Here is a 22,564-nt window from a genome sequence, read left to right on the forward strand (position 1 = left end):
AATCACTCAAAAAGGACAACTGAAATGAACACGCAAGTAAAGCACGACACACATTTAATTACACAGATAAATAAATGGCACACACCTTTATAATGAAACATCATGCAGCCACACTACTAAGAAAAGACACTCTTAGACAAGTGGAAACACAGTCAGTTCTGCTACAAGCTTGTTTTGAAAATGTCTATCTGTTCCATCATGATCAACATATTAGGGAACAATTTGAACCTAACACTAATTTTTCTTTTGTTCAGGAAAAACAACAGGTAAACACAGAAAACTCCACCCAGCTGAACCGAGCTGCACAGGAACACACAAAACACACACACACACCCCCCCAAACATCCACCAGCTACTGCAGTTCACCATGTAAACTTACATTCTGAGCCACGCCTATCCCCATCTGGTGTTATACCTGCCGGTCCAATTTCAAAAAACCCTCCTTCCATCACTTCACAATAACTCACAAGCAGTAATCCTTCCAAAGCCCACTTCTACAAGCAAACCTCATGTCTTTTTCAAGATAGTATCTACATACTTCTTAACCAATGAACATGTATAAAACTGTACAACTGCTTTATTAGGTTTATATCTTTTTTTTTTTTAAATATGTCACTGAGGAAGTTTTTGAGTGTTGTGCTCCTAACTCCATTTTCCCCGTAAGCTCTGTAGTTTTTACTGTGCAATTGTGTATAGCAGTGATTTTTAGGAATGCATGTCTTACCTTATAGGAGAACTGACTGCATGTCCAATGGAAAATTCAAAAAAGCAAACTGTGGGACTTCCCTGGTGGCACAGCAGTTAAGACTCCACACTCCCAATGCAGGGCGCCCGGGTTCAATCCCTGGTCAGGGAACTAGATCCCACATGCATGCCGCAACTAAGAGTTCACATGCCCCAACTAAGGAGCCCGAGTTCTGCAACTAAGGAAACCGCAAGCCGCAACTAAAGGAGCCCGCCTGCCGCAACTAAGACCCAGTGCAACCAAATAAAGAAATAATTTTTTTAAAAAAAGCAAACTGTATATCAGTATATATAGTATAATCTCATTTTTGTTAAAAAAATATATTTCATGTGTCTGCAGGTATGTATGTATACATACACACCTATAAATGTTTAGAAAAAGGTCTGGAAGAACCTACATCAAATAGTTAATAGTGGTGTCTCTGAAGGAAAGAACACAAGTGACTCTCATTTTAAACTTTATGTACATTTCTGTTTGATTTAGATACAGTGAATTGGTGTTACTTCTGCAATTAAAAAAATTCCCTTTAAAAAACAAATAAATCAAAAAATAAGAAGAAAAAAATTTTAAAAACAAACAAATAAATCTGTTCTGATAGTAGAAGTGTTGAAAAGAGTGATCATTACACAATCTGGTTATATGATCCCCTGTTTAAAATTCTTAATATTAGATATCCAAACTCCTCAATATTTATGAATAATCTGGCCCCTCCTATCTTCTCCAGCTTCATCCCTCACTTTTCCTCCCCTCCTTTATATGCTCAACTAAGATTTATTTAGAATCTTCTATATGCAGGCAATGGGGATAAGGCAATGAGCAACCAGATACAGACCCCACCCTCACAGAGGCTTGAATCTAGCAAGGGAGAGAGGCTTTAACCAACAAGAACAAAACTGCACCTAGTTTTTAAGTAACTGTAAAATTACTTAATCAGAAATATGGCATTACAAAGGGGAAACAACCAGGCTCAGGGATCAGGAAAAGCTTCCCTGGAAAAGGGAAGTGGTATTTATGCTGAGAGTTTAAGGAAAAGCAAAAATGGAGCTGACAAAGAGAGAAGAGCACTGCAGGCAAAGAGAATGTGCCATAGCCAAGGGCCAGAAAAGAACTTGGGCCCTTCAAGGAAGAAGCCAGTATACCTACAGAACAAGAACAAAGCGAGGAACAGGGGTACAGAATAAGGTCAGAAGCAGCAGAGACCAAATCTTGGAGGGCCCAGTAAACTACTTTAAGGATTTTGGACCTGATTCTAAGAGCAAGAGAACCAACTGAAGACTTTCAAATAGGGAAGTGACATGACCGGAAATATGTATTTGAAAGCTCATTTGGGTTACTGCCCAAAAAGAAAGGCCTAAGAAGGACCAGGAATAAATGTGGAAAGGTCATTAAGAACTTCTTAATAGTGTGTGGATTACTGAAATAATGAATGATAGCTTGTACTACGATAGTGGTAGTAGAAATAGAAAAAAGTAGATAGATTCAAATTATGTTTAGGGGTAGATCAAACAGCTCTTGATACTGACTGGATGTGGGGTATAGGAAAGGAAGGGGTAAAGGATGACTCAAGTCTCTAGCAAGAGCACCACTCACATCCTAGCCTCCAGCCATACTGAATGACTTGCAGCTCCCTAAGCCTTCAGCCTGAGAGTGGAAATGCCCTTACATCATCCTTCAGCTACAAAGTGCCTCCTCATTCTAACCTTACCTAATCATGCCCATTAGATGCTTTAATTTATGCTCCATAGCCTCTCAGCCTTGCCTTTATCACAGCACTTGGCACACTGCATTATAATATATAATATAATCATATGTTTCTGTCTTCCCCACATGACTGAGTGCTCCCTAAGGTTAAAAATCATTTTTGGTTGTTTTAATCTCTGTATCCCCAAAGCCTAATTACTCAAACGTCTGTGAATAGATTCCCACTTCCCATCAACTGTATGTTCCTGTTGTAGGGAACAGAGAAAGCAAGCTAAGTTCTTGGGGCCTGCTGTATGAAAGAAAAGGATATGGGGGCTTCCCTGGTGGCGGAGTGGTTGCGAGTCCGCCTGCCAATGCAGGGGACACGGGTTTGTGCCCCAGTCCGGGAAGATCCCACATGCCACGGAGCGGCTGGGCCCATGAGCCATGGCCGCTGAGCCTGCGCGTCCGGAGCCTGTGCTCCGCAACGGGAGAGGCTGCAACAGTGAGAGGCCCGCGTACCGCAAAAAAAAAAAAAAAAAAAAGAAAAGGATATGGGAAGATGGCTGGAACCTGAGAAAGCAGGTAAAAAAGGCAGTGTGGTTTCCTAACTGGATAAACAGAGAGCTATGAAACTGCAGCCTTCTTCCTCAAGTGCTGGTAGTATAGAACTAAAAGCCCAAACCCAGAGATGTAAATTTAAAAAAATTAAGGATGGTGCATGTACCCAAGGATGATGTATAGGCTGAAAATATATAAACAGCTTCAACAATAGTTTAGAAAACAAATTACCACATTTTACTCTGCACACATCTGTGATCATCTGAAATTTTTACTAAAAATACACTCGTATGTTATTTGTATAATTAAAAATAAAATAATAAAATGTAATGGATCCAATGTGCAGCTCCGAGAAGCTACACACTGAATAAAAACACATGCCATATGATCCAGCAATCCGACTCCTGGGCATACATCCAGACAAAACTCTAATATGAAAAGATACAGGCACCCCAATGTTCACAGCAGCGCAATTTACAAAAGCCGAGACATTGTAGCAACCTAAAAGTCCATCGACAGATGAATGCATAAAGAAGATGTGGAAAGGGTGTGGTAAAAAGGGAACCCTCCTGCACTGTTGGTGGGAATGTAAATTGATACAACCACTATGGAAAACAGTATGGAGGTTCCTTAAAAAACTAAAAATAGGGCTTCCCTGGTGGCGCAGTGGTTGGGAGTCCGCCTGCCGATGCAGGGGACACGGGTTCGCTCCCCAGTCCGGGAAGATCCCACATGCCGCAGAGTGGCTGGGCCTGTGAGCCATGGCCGCTGGGCCTGCGCGTCCGGAGCCTGTGCTCTGCGGCGGGAGAGGCCACAGCAGTGAGAGGCCCGCGTACCACAAAAAAAAAAAAAAAAAAAAAAAAAAAACTAAAAATAGAACTACCATATGACCCAGCAATCCCACTACTGGGCATATACCCTGAGAAAACCATAATTCAAAAAGAGACATGTACCACAATGTTCACTGCAGCACTATTTACAATAGCCGGGACATGGAACCAACTTAAATGTCCATCGACAGATGAATGGATAAAGAAGATGTGGCACATATATACAATGGAATATTACTCAGCCATAAAAAGAAACAAAATTGAGTTATCTGTAGTGAAGTGGATGGACCTAGAGTCTGCCATACAGAGTGAAGTAAGTCAGAAAGAGAAAAACAAATACCATATTCTAAGGCATACATATGGAATCTAAAAAAAAAGGTGCTGATGAACCTAGTTGCAGGGCAGGAATAAAGATGTAGATATAGAGAATGGACTTGAAGACACGGGGTGGGAGGGAGAAGCTGGAGGGAGAAGCTGGGGCGAGGTGAGAGTAGCATCAACATATATACACTATGGAATGTAAAACAGTTAGCGAGTGGGAAGCAGCACCATAGTACAGGGAGATCGGCTTGGTGCTTTGCGATGACCTAGAGGGGTGGGATAGCGAGGGTGGGAGGGACGGGATATGGGGACATGTGTATGCATATGGCTGATTCACTTTGGTGTACAACAGAAACTAACACATTATTGTAAAGCAATTATACTCCAATAAAGATCTATTTAAAAAAATCACTTTCCTTTTCCAAAAAAAAAAGATGTGATATATACATATATAAAAAATGGAATAGTACTCAGCCATAAAAAACAACAAAATAATGCCATTTGCAGCAACATGGATAGACCTAGAGATTATCATACTAAGTGAAGCAAGTCAAAAAGAGAAAGACAAATACCATATAATATCACTCATATGTGGAATCTAAAATACGACACAAATGAACTTATCTACGAAACAGAAACAGACTCACAGACGTAGAGAACAGACTTGCAGTTGCCAAGGGAGAAGGAGGGGTAAGGGAGGGATGGACTGGGAGTTTGGAATTAGAAGATGCAAATGGATATAGAATGGATAAACAACAAGGTCCTACTGTATAGCAGAGGGAACTATATTCAATATCCTGTACGAAACCATAATGGAAAAGAATATGAAAAAGAATATGTATATATATGTATAAATGAATCACTTTGCTGTATACCAGAAACTAACATAACATTGTATATCAACTATACTTCAATAAATTTTAAAAATGAAAAAGAATAAAAATATAAACTTACAAACACATTGCTTAAAAAATAAATAAAACACCTAATGGAAGAGAGAAAGCTATAAAAGATTAATTATAACTTTTATGAGAGATACTCCCTAAGCTTGAGGCCAAGACCAAAGAAAGCCATAAAATGCTTTCTCAAACTGTCATTGTTGCTTTCATTTTAAAGACACACAGTGGAGTTAATCAATAGAACAATTTATCTCTTATTCAAATAGGCATCCAGTTTGGGGTGGTAATATTCAAACTAGAAGAGGCAGTAGTGAGGGATTCTACCATAGCAGCAACCCCTCTGAAGGCACCTTGATGTACTGGGGCCCCATGTACACCATGACGTATAGGAAGTTGGTAGTTTCATTTATAAGCAATGACTGCTTTCCAAGTCATCCCGAAAACAGCTAAAGACTAAAGATATAGGAAGATAAATGGAAATTTTAAATTAAACCTCAAAGGACAAGTCCTCCTATCCCACCACCTTTGACTCATTCTTAGACAACCATGCCTCCAACTTCAAAGAGGAAACAGAAATCATCAAAAGGCCCTCCCTCACCTTCCTCCTATAATACAAACTTACCTGCATCCCCAGTTATCTGTTCCTACCTGCCCTCAAGCACAAGAGGGGTTTTCTTACCTTCTTTCAGGCTAATCCCCTCATTTGTGCTCTGGATCCTACTTCTTTCTCATCAACTGCAAGGACTTCTCCCTGCCATCTATCTCCTTTCTTTCTTAGACCTCGAACCTGTTTATCATTATGTTCCTTCCTTGAGCAGGTGAAGCAGCTCTCTCATGACTTCAGTACCATCTATAACAGATGCCTTCAAGTATCTTCATCTCTGGCATAGATCTCTCTCCTCAGCTTCAGATATCCGCTAGCCTCTAAATATCTCCATGTCAATGTCCTATAGAAATTCCAACATGTCCAAAACTAAACTCATCATCTTTCTCCTAAAACCAAGACCATCATTCACCCAGTTTCCAAATGAGAAACCTAAGTGTTACTTTTGATTCCCTCTTCTCCCTCAGCTCCCCATGTCCAATCAAGTCCTTTGGATTTTACCTCATTAATATACTTCTGTTCACTTCTCCCCATCTGCAAAGCCATTTCCTGGTTCAGGTCCTTCTCACATCTCACTTGGATTACTGTAGCACGCTCCTACTCTTCTTATTTCTGTCTTTCCCTTCTCCAAATTTTCCACAAAGCAGCCAGAGTCATATTTCTAAAGTGCACATCTGAGATTTCCCTATTTAAAGCACTCAGTAGCTCCCTACTACCTTCAGGATAAAGGTCAAATTACTTATTACATGACCCTTCAAGGCCTGGTCCCAGATTACCCCACCACCCACTCCTCTATAAATTTTACCCTCAAGGCACAATGAACCCTCCATTTGCAGTTTTCCAACTACTGTGTCCTCTCCCTGGCTTCAAAAATCCCACACAGAATCCTAAAGCATCATATTGATGACTATAAACCCAAAGCAACAGAAAACTGTCATCCTATACAAATCCTAAATTAATCTTCATTTAGAAAAATTACTTTTACTAAATTCTACAGTGCCACATAGTGGTGAGAGAGGGAAGCGAATAGCAAAGGTAAAGGAAGTGTAGGCGGAGGACATTAATGAGAACATCAAGGAGCCTGAAGTGATCTTCCTTTCCTGAGATGAATGGGAATGTCTGTGCCGTGCTCCATGGTTGCATGTACCAGAACACTCACGCTTACTCAGCTAGTCTTGCTCATAACATCACCCTCAGGAACTTACATCACTGGGGCTCAGGCTGCCCAGCCCATTCTCCTGCTCAGAATCCTTCCCAGACTCAGTGCCCTGGGAGGACCGGGGATGGGATGGATGAATCCAGATCTCCAGGCGAGTGGTGTCATCTCCAACATGCCGGAAAGTGGATTTCTTTGCTTTCTGCCATTGGTCAGGGCTCAGTTCCAATTCCTCGTGTTGCTTCTTTTCCATCTGTTCTGCCTGTACGACATACAAACATATAAGCTCAGACTGTCCTGGGATTCAGCCAATCAAGAGAAGTGCTCATCTCACCTGAGTCTGTTGCCCAAGAACTGTAAAAAGTAAAGACTTTGCCATAGTTCCACAGTAGCAGAGTATCATCTGTTTTGTCTCATACAAGTTATTAATTCTGTAAACCAGATGCTGTGGGCCCTGGAGAGCTCTCCTAAAACTGAGTTTCGTTCTGCATAGAGACTGACTGACTCCCATCAGCACAGCCCGAGGGGACCCCTTCAGGACATTATCAGTCGTTTCCTTAAGGACACAGAGACACTAAGAGAAACACATTCTTCTAGGAAGGAATGATTCTGCCTGCATCCCCACTCACCTTCCGTTTGGTCTCTTCAAACAAGCTCATGAGACTCTCCTTGGCAGTCAGGATAGGGTTGCTGGCAGCTAGACTGCGCATATAGTAATAGACGGCATCAAGCTTCCTCCTCTGCAGAAAGAGGTCAGAGACACTGAGTCAACCAGTTCTCTTCTGGACTCCAGCCTGAGTCAGCAGACCCAGGAAACCCTACCATCCCTCCCAGCCTGTGCTCCAAGCTGTGAGGAGTTCCAGCATGAAAATGAGACAACCATCCACGGGAGAAGCCATGGCGAGTGCGTCAGAGCTCTCTTCTTGCCCACTACTATGTCTCACATGTAGAGGTACTTGTAAAGCCACATGCTTAAAAGCAGGAGAAACGAATAAAGAGCTCACAAAATACGAAACCAATTATGTTTTCTTTTTAGAGAAAGAAAATGTTCAGCATGTACTAATTATTGCTTTTAAAACATTACAAATAACAATGGCAATATCACTGATTAAGCATAGCTAAGTGTGAGGTAAATGATCAGCACTTCATAGATATTATGATATTATTTCCAAACCTAAGGAAACTGCCCCACAGGGATTACTATTCCCGTTTTAATAATGAAGAGACAGGGGCTCGGAAGATTATTACATAACTTGCCCAACAAGGTCTCAAAGCCAAATCCCAGATAAGCCAGTATTTGAACCTAGGTCTGCCTGGCTCCTAAGTTTATGTCTTCACTACAACATACTGACTCCACGAAGAAAAGGAAACAAACTATTATCCAATGCATGCAGCAAGTAAACACTTCAAGTCCATTTTAAAACCAATTAATAAGTAAAAGAAAGGGAGAGGGTCAGAAAGAAGGAAAAACACTGAAATAAAGGGGGAAAGAATATCAAAAAGCCTTTCTATCTTTCTATCATATACATTGTTACCTTTTCTGTCTCAAAATGCACCTAGACTACTACTTCCCTCTCTCCCCAGCACCTACTCACTCTTTAAAAGACCCATCTTGCATTCATCTAGCATGGTTAAAGGTGTACATTCTAAGCTCAACTGCCTGAGTCTGAATTTGGTCCTGCCATTTATTAGGTATAACCCTAAGAAAGTCAACCTAGAAAGGTTTCCTTATTTGTAAAATGAATATATTCACCAACATATATGGCTCCTGAAAAGATTAAAATTCATATAATATATACAGTTTAACAGAATATCTGGTACTCAGTTTCAGTCAGTTAAGTGGGAGCTATCTTTAATGTTATTCCAATTACGCCACTCATTTGATTTTACAGTATTTTATCAGTTCTACAATGATCTTTTTCTTTTCTTTCTTTTTTTTTTTTTTTTTTTGCAGTACGCGGGCCTCTCACTGCTGCGGCCTCTCCCACCACGGAGCACAGGCTCCAGACGCGCAGGCTCAGCGGCCATGGCTCACGGGCCCAGCCGCTCCGCGGCACACGGGATCCTCCTGGACTGGGGCACGAACCCGTGTCCCCTGCATCGGCAGGCGGACTCTCAACCACTGCACCACCAGGGAAGCCCTTTTTCATATTTTAACATCTCTGAAATCAAGATACAACTCAATCACTATCTATCATCATGTCTTATTTTAATTCACATTCTTCTTTCTTAGTGGTATAGGAAATGATGTATCTAACAATCAATTGCATCATATTGCATCAAGTCTAATTTGTATCATTGTCTATACACCTCACTTGTCTTCTCAACAATGTTTTCTTTCAGGACAGAAACCATATCAAATATTTACCACTCACAGCACCTAGCAAAGCACTGTGCACAGCATGTTCTCAGTAAATCCACTGAATGAAAGGTTACAGAAAAGCTGAGAAAGTGATCTTAAAAGACAACTGGGGGCACTTTTCTGGTGGTCCAGTGGCTAAGACTCTGCACTTCCAATGCAAGGGGCATGGGTTCAATCCCTGGTCAGGGAACTAAGATCTCACATGCCGCTTGACATGGCCAAAAAAACAGACAACTGGGTTAACACAGAGACAGAAAAGGAGGGACAGAGGAAAAGAACTTGAAAAGAGTACTAACTTAGGTAAGAGGTCCATGAAAGAAACACATACCAATTTAATTAGTGTAGCAACAGACCACTGAGGGAAGACACAAGATTAACACTCAAGGGACTTCCCTGGTGGTCCAGCGGTTAAGACTCGCACTCCCAATGCAGGGGGCCTGGGTTCAATCCCTGGTCAGGGAACTAGATCCCACATGCCATAACTAAGATCCCACATGCCGCAACTAAGACCCAGCACAGCCAAATAAATACATATTAAAAAAAAAAAAAAAAAAGATTAACACTGAAAAATCACTTGTATTTCTACACATTAGTAGTGAACAATCTGAAAAATTAGGAAAATAATTCCATTCATAATACCATCAAAAATAATAACATACCTTTATATGTTAGGAATATTTATATCTTAGGAATAAATTTAACCTAGGAAATGCAAAACTTATACACTGAAAACGACCACACATTTCTGAAAGAAATTAGAGAAGACCTAAATAAATGGAAAACATCCTGTGTTTGTGCAGAAGACAATACTGTAAAGATGTAAATACTCCCCAAAGCAATCCACAGATTCAGTGCAATCCTTATCAAAATCACAATGACTGTTTTGGCAGAAATGAAAAAGCCGATCCTAAAATCCATATGGAATTCCAAGGAACCCCAGATAGCCAAAACAATCTTGAAAAAGAAAAACAAAGTTGGAAGACTCACATACCCAATCTCAAAACTTACCACAAAGCTACAGCAATTAAAACAACGTAGTACTGGCACAAAGGTGGACATATGGATCAACGTGAGAGAATCTAGAGTCCAGAAATAAACCTATCATGTATCAACTGACTTTCGACAAGGGTGCCAAGACTATTTAATGGGGAAAGAACAGTCTCTTCAACAAATGGTGCTAGGAGAATTGGATGTCCACATGCAAAAGAACGAACTGGACCCTTACTTCACACCATATACAAAAATTAACCAAAAATGGATCAAAGACCTAAATATAAGAACTAAAACTATAAAAAATGTATCCCTGTATTTTCCTCTAAATAAATAAATAATAAATCTTAACTTTTAATTTGGTTAAGAGTTTCTTAGCTATGACATCAAAGCACAAGCAACAAAAGAAAAAATAGATGAATTGGACTTCATCAAAATTAAAAACTTCTGTGGGGAACTCCCTGATGGCGCAGTGGTTAAGACTCCAAGCTCCTAATGCAGGGGACCCCAGTTTGATCCCTGGTCAGGGAACTAGATGCCACATGCCACAACTAAGAGTTTGCATGCCACAACTAAGGAGCCCGCCTGCCACAACTAAGGAGCCCACCTGCCACAACTAAGACCCAGCATAACCAAATAAATACATAAATCTTTAAAAAAAAAAAAAAACTTTTGTGCATTAAAGGGCACTATCAAGAGAGTGAAAAGACAACCCATAAAATGGGAGAAAATATTTGTAAATCAAATATCTGATAAACGTCAGAATATATAAAGAACTCCTGCATCTCAACAACAAAAAAAGACAACCCAATTTAAAAATATGCAAAGGATCTGAATAGACATTTCTCCAAAGAAGATATGCAGATGGCCAACAAGAACATTAAACAATCAGTACTCATTAGGGAAATGCAAGTCAAAACCACAATGCCATACAACTTTGAAGCAGTTAGGCTGGCTACTATTTAAATACACACACACACACACACACACACACACACACACAACAACAACAACAGAAAATAGTGTGTGTTAGGAAGGATGTGGAGAAACTGGAACCCTTGTGCACTACTGGTGGGAATGTAAAATGGTGCAGCTGCCAATATGGTGGTTCTTCCAAAAACTGAAAATACAATTACCACATGACCCAGCAATTCCACTTCTGAGTATATATTCAAAAGAATTGAAAGAAGAGTCACGAAGAGGTATCTGCACCCTCATATTCATAGTAGTATTATTCACAATGGCCAAAAGGTAGAAGTGTCCATCGAGAGATGCACAGATAAACAAAATGTGGTAGATACATACAATTGAATATTATTCAGCCTTAAGGCGGAAACTGACATGAGCTGTAACATGGATGAACCTTAAGGATATAATGCTAACTGAAATAAGCCAGTCACAAAAAGACAAATACTTTTAGATGCTATTTATATTAGGTAACTAGAGTAGACAAATTCACAGAGGTGGAAAGGTGAAGAAGGGTGGTTGCCAATGGCTACAGGAAGGGAAAAATAGGGAGGTGTTGTTTTAATGGGTAGAGAGTTTCAGTTTTGCAAGATGAATAGAGTTCTGGAGAGTGATTGCACAACAATGTGAATGTATTCAACACTACTGAACAGTACACTTAAAAATGGGTAAGATGGGGGCTTCCCTGGTGGCGCAGTGGTTGAGAGTGCGCCTGCCGATGCAGGAGACACGGGTTCGTGCCCTGGTCCGGGAGGATCCCACATGCCGCGGAGCGGCTGGGCCCGTGAGCCATGGCCACTGAGCCTGCGCGTCCGGAGCCTGTGCTCCGCAACGGGAGAAGCCGCAACAGTGAGAGGCCCGCGTCCGGCAAAAAAAAAAAAAAAAAAAATGGGTAAGATGGGAATTCCCTGGTGGTACAGTGGTTAAGAATCCGCCTGCCAATGCAGGGGACATGGGTTCGAGCCCTGGTCCGGGAAGATCCCACATGCTGTGGAGCAACTAAGCCCGTGCGCCACAACTACTGGGCCTGCACTCTAGAGCCCGCAAGCCACAACTACTGAGCCTGAGTGCCACAACTACTGAGCCTGAGTGCCACAACTACTGAAGCCCATGTGCCTAGAGCCCATGCTCTGCAACAAGAGAAGCCACTGCAATGAGAAGCCCGCACACCGCAACAAAGAGTAGAGGTGCTCTCCACAACTAGAGAAAGCCCGCATGCAGCAACGAAGATCCAACGCAGCCAAAAATTAATTAATTAATTTAATTTTAAAAAATGGGTAAGATGGCAAATTTGGTTTTATGTGTATTTTACAATTAAGAAAAATTTTTTTAATTTTCTTAATTTTTAAAAAGATGGGTAAAGGACTTGAATAGACATTTTTCCAAACATCCAAATAAGCATATGAAAAGATGTTCAATATCATTAGTCATTAGGGAAATGCAAATCAAAACCACAATGACATACCACTTCACACTCACTAGATCTGTAGATGTCAACAAACTGATTCTAAAGTTTATATGGAAAGGCAAAACATCCAGGATAGCCTGCACAATATTGAAGGAAAAGAAAAAAGCTGGAAGAAAGAAAAAAAAAAAGAAAAAAGTTGGAAGACTGACACTACCCGACTTCAAGATTTGCTATAAAGCTACCGTAATCAAGACAGTGTGGTACTGGCCAAAAAACAGACAAATAGATCAATGGAACAGAATACAGAGCCCAGAAGTAGACCCTCACAAATACAGTCAGTCGATCTTTGACAAAGGAGCAAAGACAATTCAATGGAGAAAGGATAGTCTTTTCAACAAATAGTGTTGAAAACAACTGGACACCCACATGCAAAACAAAGAATCTATACACAGACCTTACACCTGTCACAAAAATTAACTCAAAATGTACCGTAGACTTAAATGTAAAATGCAAAACTCTACAACTCCTAGAAGATAACATAGGAGAAAATCTAAGTAACCTGGGTTTAGTCATGCCTTCTTAGATACGACACCAAAAGCACAATCCATGAAAGAAAAAGTTGGCTAAGTTAGATTTCCTTAACCTTAAAAACTTCTGCTCTGTGAAAAACACTAAGAAAATGAAAAGAAAGCCACAGACTGAGAGAAAATATTTGTAAGATACATGTCTGATAAAGGACTGGTATCCAAAACATAAAATGAACTCTTAAGACTCAATAAGAAAACAAACAACCCAATTTAAAAATGGGCAAAAGATCTAAACAGACACATCACCAAAAATACACAGATGGGAAATTAGCATATTAAAAGATGCTTTACATTGTATGTCTTTAGGGAACTGCAAGTTAAAACGAAGTTTAACACAAATAGGATTTTGCACACCTATTAGAATGAGGAAAATCCAGAACACTGACAACACCAAATGCTGACAAGGGTGCACAGCAATAGGAACTCTCATCCACTGCTGGTAGGAATGCAAAATGGTACAGCCACTATGGAAGACGGTTTGACAGTTTCTTCCAAAACTATATATACTCTAACCACACAACCCAGCAATCACACTCCTAAGTATCTACCCAAATGAGACGAAAGCTTATGTCCACACAAAAACATGCACACGAACGTTTACAGCACTTCTATTAATAACAGTCAAAATCCGGAAACAACCAAGATGTCCTTCAATAGGGCAATAGATAAACTGTGGTACATCCATACAATGGAATATTACTCAACAATAAAAAGAAAAGAGCTATCAAGTCACAAAAATAACCCTAAATGCTAAGTGAAAGAAGCCAATATGAAAAGACTACATACTGTATGGTTCCAACTATATGACATTCTGGAAAAGACAACACTACAGAGACAGTAAAAACATCAGTGATTGCCAAAGGTTTGGGGGAAGGAAGAAGGATAAAGAGGTGGAGGTTGGAGCACAGGATATTTTTAGAGCAGTGAAAATATTCTGCGTGATAATATAATGGTGGATACATGTTATTATACATTTGTTCAAACTCAGAGTGTGCAACAGTAAAAGTGAACCTTAGTGTAAGCTATGGACTTTAGTAATATAATAACGTATCTATACTGGCTCATCAAATGTAACAAATGTACTACACTAATGCAAGATGTTCATAATAGGGAAAACTGAGAGCTGAGGAAGTATATGGGAACTCTCTGCACTTTCTGCTCAACTTTCTATAAACCTAAAACTGACCAAAAAAGAAAAAGAATATTAAAGAAGAAAACACCCACAATGAGGTATCACTTCATACCCACTAGGTTGGTCATAATCAAAAAAATGAAAAGTAACAAACGTTAGCATGAACATGAAGAAACTAGAACTCTCCTACACTGCCAGTGGAAATGTAAAATGGTGCAGCCACTATGAAAAGCAGTTTGGCAGCTTCCCAGAAAGTTAAACATAGAATTACCATATGACCCAGCAATTCCATTCCTAGGTACGGACCATAATTAATGGTTAATTTTGTTACATGAATTTTACCACAACTTTTATTAAAAGCCATTGAGGGGAAAATTTTTTTAATTATATTTTCTAGTTAACAAGAAAAAAACACAATTCATTAGATTATTACAAAGAAGAAAAACTGGGAAAGGAGACAAGAAATGAGTGAGAAGGGAAAACAGAAGATGGATAAGAATAAAGGGGAGAGAAAAATAAAGCCACAAAGAGGGGTGAAAAAAAAATCTCAACGCATATCACAAAGAGAACAGGACAGAGGTAAAAAGCAGAGAGACAGAAAGATTCAATAGATTCTGCACGAAGTGTATCTGTAAACCACATTACTTAATCAACAATTTCCATCCATAAATAAGTATTAGGAATATTTTTGAATCTTTGTAGAATAAAAATATCAATTCAAGCACTGTTTATTTGGGCAATGAATTTTACAGCATTAAGAAAACTCTCCCTGCTAATGAGCACGTTAGCTGCTTCTTAAACCTTTGGTACTTACCAGTGGCCCCTCCCCGTCTCCCTTGAAGTCAGCTTCCTCACTAGGAGCTCTGTCAGCTCCCAAGGCTCACCTTTAGAGGCACATTTAGAGGAGTTTGGTAAGATCTAAAGAGGTACAATTTGGCACTTACTGTGCTTCTGCTAAGGAGACTCCTTAGGTGAAAAGCTAAGATGAACGAGGGGATGATCTGAGAAAAGGAAGGAAGGATGTACTTCAGACTAGTTGAGGACTTTAAAGGGGAGAGATAAAGGGAGCCTTATTTTCCTTCCAGAAATGAGTAACCTAGTTCAACCTAGGGAAGGGAAACAATACAAGATTCAGAGCAGAAACCTTGGTCAAAAACAAAGAGTGATGTTTGGCTGGAGAATAAGCATTCCCCTAGGAACTTAAGTGCAGTAAAAGTGGATTTAACTGAAGTGAGGGATCCTGACAACTTACCTCTGAAAGTAACAGTAACAAAAGGAGTTTGGGGATGGGAGGCAGAAGGGGATATGCTTTGGGTTATAGTGTTCAGATGAAATCTAGCTCCAGGAGCTGATGCTATCAAAATTCATATTTCTAACACACTGCCTGCAAAATAACTTCCCCATCCAAGATTTCTTACCGTATACACTGCCAGCAGGGCCAACTGGTTATAGGGGCGCCCATTCTTGGGAGCAATGTGCTGGGCTTTCAGGTACCAGCTGTAACAGAAAAACAGTAAAAAAAAAAAAGTTCTCTATCAACATTTTCCCAATTCATCACCTGATAGCCCTTACTAATTAAGCTGTAACCTTGGAGTGGTAAAGCATGAGGCAAATAGGGTCACCTGTAGGACATATATATAGGAGGCAGCTCAGGTGGCCCATTGCTCTTAATAGGGCTTGGATTAAAGCCACACAGGGAAGAGGAGTCATGAACAAGAGGCAACAGTACCTGCGTGCTTTCCCGTAGTTTGTCGTGTCATTGGCTTGCTCCCGATACCTGGCAATATCTCCTTGGCAAATCATACATCGCTGGGCACTGATCAAGGCATATTTTACCTTCAGGAAAAACGATCAGTCAGTAGCATATACCCAAGAAACTCTAACTTCAACCCCAAAGGACAGGGATGGGGTCAAAATAACAGAGCAGCATTCATAATAAGGCACCAGTCGTCCTCAACAAAGCAAAAAGTTTTCAGTCTAACCTTGACTAGAAAAAAAAGCCAACAATGTGATGCAAAATTTACCGAGAAAGAGTGCAAAAGGGAAAGGAGGTCATTCTTATTTCGAGTCCCAGTCAAGTGGAAGAAAACATTCTGACTCTCTTTGTAGTAGCTGTGTGATCTCAGCTAAGTCTTTGGGACTCAGTTTCTTCATCGGAATATAAAAATATCTATTTCATAGGGAAACTGTAGGGAATAAGTGTAAAAATACAAATTATAAAGTGACATACAGGGAATTCCCTGGAGCTCCAGTGGTTAGAACTCGATGCTTTCACTGCTGTGGGCCTGGGTTTGTTCCCTGGTTGGGGAACTAGGATCCCACAAGCCACGCAGTGCGGCCAAAAAAAAAAAAAAGTGATATACAAATATTAAAATAATTGTTTACTCTGTTCTTTTCCTGCCATCATCTTTCTCTCTTCAAACTGTTAATACAACTGTATTGTGTTACTGCATTGCATCCCCTTTGCAAGACAGTAATAATTCCCTAAAACAATAAGTTACCCTTTAGCAAACACCTGCAACGTGCCAGGACTGAGTAATACTACATATGTTTCCTCACTGATGGGCTTGGCATCTGTCACTCAATGAGAAAACGAAAGAGTAAACCCTTAACAATCCCAAGACACATACCCAACCAAAAAAACCTTCCTAAGGAACATCACTTCATAAGATATAATACCACTCCACCCACAGACAAGAAATTACCATGTCACTGAATAAAGTAGTAGACACTGACCCCACAGGAAGGCTCATTTACTAGCTAAGTGAGTAGCTACTGCACATCAGCCTCCTAACACATATCTCAAAAGTATGCCTCAGCAAAGTTATACATCACTACATGTCATACACCTTCAGAGTTCTGACTACTCCACACATTCTCCCTATGAATGAACACCAAGAATCCTTGGTATTTAACCGGTAAAGCACCAAGGAAACTGCTATGTTTCCACTCTACAGCCACTTTGCTACCTCAACGGGGGGAAGAAAAAAAAAACAAATTCGGCCAAAGGCTCTCCACTATCCTCAGAATAAAGTACTAGATGGTCCAGCCTCTGCTGCTCACCTCTCCAGCACCCCTTCCCCTCTCACTCTCTGTGCCTCAGACTAGGCTTTTCTCAGTTCCCCTATCACATGGTGCTTTTCCCACTGCAGGACCTTCACATGTACCGTTCCTATTGCCGAGAATACACCTTTCACCTGGCCAAGGTCTCCGGTCTTCAGCCTCAGCTTAACTGTGACTTCCTCAGGCCTCTATGATCCTCCAAGCCCCTTCACACCACACCCCCCAACATCCTCTACGGAAGTCAATGCATCTGCAATTACCAATGCAACACCTGTACTCATCCCTAATCAAACTCTAAACTCTGAGAGCTAGGAACATGGCTTTCTCGTTCCACACTCAACTAGGTGTGCCTAGAATGGCACCTGGCATGGAGGAGGGACTCAATAGATACTTGCTGACTAGTAATAGAACCTGTGCATGGCAATTCATCAGAAGGAGCAGAAAGGCAAGAGGAAGCCTCTGCTCCATAAATCACACTCCTTTCTCTAATGAATCTACCTCTTCCTCTCCCCTGGCCCTTTCCTCTCAACATATAATTACGCTAAAGTCTCTCCAAGCTTAGAAACAAACTTCTCTTGACACTATGTCTTTTTTTATTTTCTCTCCCCTGGCCCTTTCCTCTCAACATATAATTACGTTAAAGTCTCTTCCAAGCTTAGAAACAAACTTCTCTTGACACGATGTCTTTTTTTATTTTTTCGGTACGTGGGCCTCTCACTGTTGTGGCCTCTTCCGTTGCGGAGCACAGGCTCCGGACGCGCAGGCTCAGCAGCCATGGCCCACGGGCCCAGCCGCTCCGCGGCACGCGGGATCCTCCCAGACCGGGGCACGAACCCGCGTCCCCTGCATCAGCAGGCGGACTCTGAACCACTGTGCCACCAGGGAAGCCCGACACTATGTCTTTTGACTACTATCTTCCCTTCTTGCCTTCACAGCCTTCTTAAAAGAACAGTCTAAGTTACCCTCTCATTATATCTGCTGCCCCACTTCTCACTCACCACAATCTGGTCTCCATCCTCTCCAACTAATATAACTCATGATAAGGTCATCCAATCCAATGGACAGTTTTTAGTAATCTTAACATTTGAGGATTTTACAGCACTTGACAATTTTACCCACCACCACCTTAAAAACCTGACCCCCTGCTCTCTGGCTAGCTTTCCTAGTTTCCAACTTCTGCTTCAACTATCACCTACACATTGATGACTTCTGAATCTCTATCACCAGCCCAGCTCTTTCTCCTGAGCTCCAGACACACCATAACATTCATTTGTTCATTTTCAAGCTCCTCCACCTAAGCTGATCCAAAACTAATCTCTTCCTTCCCAGCCTCTCTCCTAGGGCACAAAATGGGAGATGATCTGGTCTCCTCATGCCTCCAATCTCATCATTCACACCCAACCAGCCAGCAATTCAATTCTACTCCCTTATATCTTTCCAATCTGTCTCCTCTTCTCCACCTCCACCACCTCTACCTCAGTTCAGGCCCACACCTGACCCTCCTACTTCTACTCTTGCCCAAACTCATCCATTTGCCAGACTGACTGGTTCCAAGAACAAATCTATGCTATCCATTTGTTGAAAATCGATCAATAGCTTCTCACTGCTTTCAGGAAAAAATCCAAACTCTTCAGCGTGGCATGTAAGAGATTATGATCCATCCCTTCCTACTTCATCAGCTTTACCTCCTCCAACAGCCCAATCCACATCACAGACAACAGCATGCTGACCTCTTATACTTTCCCAGCAAGGTATGAGTCTCTCACTGTGCCCTGTATCAAAACTGCCCCTTCCACTCCTAGTCATGTTTCAAAACTCAACTTGACAGTCTCTAAGAAACCTGCCTTGACTCCCACCAGTCTAAAGCAGATTCAATTCCTTCCATGCCCCTTCAACACTCTATATATGCCACTGCCGTAGTACTCATGACATTACGTTATAGTTGTTGGTTTACTTGGTCTGTTCCCCCAGAGGGCTGTATTTTTCATTCTTGTATACTCAACACCTAGCATAGTGCCTAGCACATAACTAACACCAGATAAATGCTTACTGAGTGAGTGAATAAATTTAAGATAAAGAAGCTGGCTTACTGTCTTTCGTAATGGCTTGCTGCGAATGGCAAGACCGTCCATGTAGTCCTCCAGTTTGAACTTGTAAGTAACCTGCAGCTTCTGAAGCAAACTATCAAAGAAGTCACTACCCTATAAAGAGAAAAAATAAGAATCAGCCGAATCAGCCTGTTCTGATCCAATCTACCCAGAAAGTGGGGCAAGTGACCCTTTCACAGTTTTGTTAATGCTCAGCCATCTGATGTAAAAGGAGGCATATACAGTATTTAGTGGCCACCAACTAAGCACAAGACAAATTGATAGCATAAGCCTTTCCGTGGTTTTAAAGATATGAAAACACACACACACACACACACACACACACACACACACACACACACTCCAGCTATGACATTCAGAAAGCTTCCAAACTCAAAACTAACTCCAATTGTCAGTAAGTTATGGTGTCAAGGAAGTAACAGACATAGGGTAGGCCTAAGCCCAAGAAAAGAGCATACAGTTTGTTGTCAATGTTGTTATAAAACATAGTATTTTGGGTGGTAAAAACCCATCACCACTAAAGGATGTTGAAGTCTTTATTCTGAGGACATAAAGATGATGGTTTACCTCATCCAACAGCTCCAAAAGTCTGTTCCGAATCTGTTCTGGGTTCTCAACATTCGGATCCTTGAGAAGCTGCCTGAACTTCTCAATCACCTGATAGAAAGCACTCTTCCACAGGATCTGATCCACGTTCTGATTATCAGAGAACTCGATATCTAACAGAATACAGCGCTCATATAGCTGCAGCAGTTCAGCTCTGGAATAAAATACATGCAACTTCTAGCTCCAAATACACCACAGGAAAGGCTAGACTCAAGATCTGAGGTTCCTACAAATCAAACACCTTCCTTGGCAGGAAATCCAAAATGCCACCAGGTATAGTACTCACTCTAGTTTCCATTCTGCACAGCAGAATGTCATTCTAAAGACAGTTATGTCTAAGAAAGTAGTTCTTCCCCATATGCCTCCACCTAAATTTAACAGCCAAAGTAAAATCTTCACCACAAGTTACGTTGTTCATTTCTTGGCACTTCAGAAAGTCTTTCCTTTTCCATATCCAGATTCTATGTTCTCTTAAAAGATTTTTTTCTTCTTAAAGAAAAAGTGGGAAACATAATCATTTCTAGGACTAGAGACAAAATTTTCTGTTGTTTTTTCCAACTCCCCTTCCCTTACAAAAATCAACGTGAAAGGGAGATAACACCCGGCAGCTTACCTAAAAGGTTTCTACCTTCCTCAGCCATGGGGGCCTGCACACCTCCAGCTTACCCCCATTCCCCTCTAGCCAGGATGGAACCCACCATACCTGAGCTGAGCCATCTTCTCCAGGCCCTCAGGACTGATGCGGTCCCTGGAGAGCAGGTTGCTGAGCTGCAGTTCTTGGTTGTCAGCCACCCGGAGAAGCCGATGTAGTTCCTGTTGCTGCATGTTCCTCATGTGTTGCTCCATCTCCTCAGGACTCATGGTGCTGGCAGGGAGGGGGCTACAGACATACTGTCCTGATGGGGCTGGGTAGCCTGGGTAGTAAGGCGCTGGGTACACACCATTTGTAGGGCCCACCGGGTACTGCAGAGGGCTATAGCCTGTGTAAGGATACTGGGAGGTAGGGCCTGGTGTCCGGGGGTAATAATAAGGGTTGTCTGAGTTTTGAAACTTATAGTAAGATGCTTGGGCCTGGCGTGAGTCACCCCAAGAGGTAGGGCTGACTTCATCATCAGTGTCCAAGAAATGTAGCTGCGGTGTCTGGCTCTTCAGAGCAGGTTTCTGATCAGGATTGTTTGGGTCCCACAATCGTCGAGTGGTGCCTCCTCGGCCCCAACTCCGAGATCCCTTACTACCAGATCCAAATAAAAGCCGAGGTCCCAAAGGCGTAGACTCTGGAGAACCGGCTGAACTGACAGACAGGGTGGTATGGGCAGGCAGAATCAGAATGCCACGGCCACGACCCCGAAGTTCTTGTCTCAGGTTTTTGGACTCCTGCTTCTCAGAGCCTTTGCCCACATTGCTCGAGCCTTTGTCTGACTTTAACCTATCCGAATCCTCCCTGGCTGACCTCACCATGGGGGAATCTTTGTTCATGGTTTCTGCATCGAAAGTAACGCGAAGAGTGCCTCGATTTTCTTTACCATTGCTTTTCTGCTCTCCCTCCCCACAGCCAGACCAGCTTCTTTCTAAATGTTTCTTCCTTTCTGAGCTCCTCTGTGGCCCATCAGACTCATCAATTCTGTCCTCATCCAGGGAGTCAGTTGAGGACATAGATACTTGTTTCTTCAGTCGTGGCCTCTCCTTGGTCCGATCTTGGCGGCGGCGGCGACTTCCATTATCAGTCAGGCCAGTCCCCTCGGCGCTGTTGTTGCTACCCGCTGAGCTGGTACTGCAAGTGCGGTAGCGGTTCCTTCGTTTGTCTGAGCGGGAGTAGCGCTTCACAGAACCTGGCTTCCCCTGAGCTGGGTCATCATTCACCTTCTTCACGCCCTCCCCTTTTTCAACCCTCTTTCCTTTTTCCCCCTTTGCAGCCCTTATTCTGTCACCACTTAGGCTCTTTTCTGCCTCCTCTTTGTCTGGCTTGTTCACAACCTCCTCTTTCACATTTCCCCTACATGCATCTTCCTCTACTCTCAGTTGTTCTACCTGGTTGACGATTTCTTCCTCATCCACCCTGCTGGTCGATTCTTTGGTAACAGTCTGCAAACGCCTTCCAGGCTGATAGATCTGCATGTCAGGTTTCTTTGTTCTCTTGATAATTCTTAGACTTCGATCCTCTTGTCCAACAGTCCTAGGAAAAGACTCCTGTGCCCGGGTATTTTCTGGGTCTACAGGACCATTTTGCTGTGGGCTGTCTTTGCAGACATCTTTAATGAGCTGTGTACCACTTCCAACAGCAGAAGAATCTCTGTCATTAACAATTTCATCCTTAAATTCGTGACCTCCAGAGGCTTCCTTGATTTTAGGTCTGTTCCTTAGTCGGGAAAGACCAGGCTTATAGATTTCAAGATCTGGGCGCCTGTTATCTTTGCGCTGCCTGGGCTCCTTCATGTTTTCTGTGATGTTGGAGAGAGTGTTGGGGAGGAAGAGGTAGGAGAATAAAGGGGAAGGAAAGGAAAAGGAATTGTCATTAAAAGTCAAGCAAGAGGGACTTCCCTGGTGGT

The 22,564-nt window shown here is 41.8% G+C and overlaps 1 protein-coding gene across 1 annotated transcript in view; it reads right to left on the bottom strand.

Moving 5' to 3' along the window:
* The window catches only part of SMG6 (SMG6 nonsense mediated mRNA decay factor), a 235,560-nt gene that overhangs the window by 210,259 nt on the left and 2,737 nt on the right, over positions 1-22,564 (bottom strand). The window contains exons 2-8 of the mRNA XM_065897653.1: positions 20,722-22,456; positions 19,980-20,172; positions 19,395-19,505; positions 15,971-16,077; positions 15,660-15,738; positions 7,426-7,536; positions 6,846-7,058 (exon numbers count right to left, since the gene is read on the bottom strand). Coding sequence (XP_065753725.1) covers positions 6,846-7,058; positions 7,426-7,536; positions 15,660-15,738; positions 15,971-16,077; positions 19,395-19,505; positions 19,980-20,172; positions 20,722-22,456 — 2,549 coding nt within the window. The remainder of the gene's footprint in view (positions 1-6,845; positions 7,059-7,425; positions 7,537-15,659; positions 15,739-15,970; positions 16,078-19,394; positions 19,506-19,979; positions 20,173-20,721; positions 22,457-22,564) is intronic.

The sequence above is a fragment of the Phocoena phocoena genome, chromosome 19 (genome assembly GCF_963924675.1).
Source record: "Phocoena phocoena chromosome 19, mPhoPho1.1, whole genome shotgun sequence".
Lineage (NCBI taxonomy): Eukaryota > Metazoa > Chordata > Mammalia > Artiodactyla > Phocoenidae > Phocoena > Phocoena phocoena.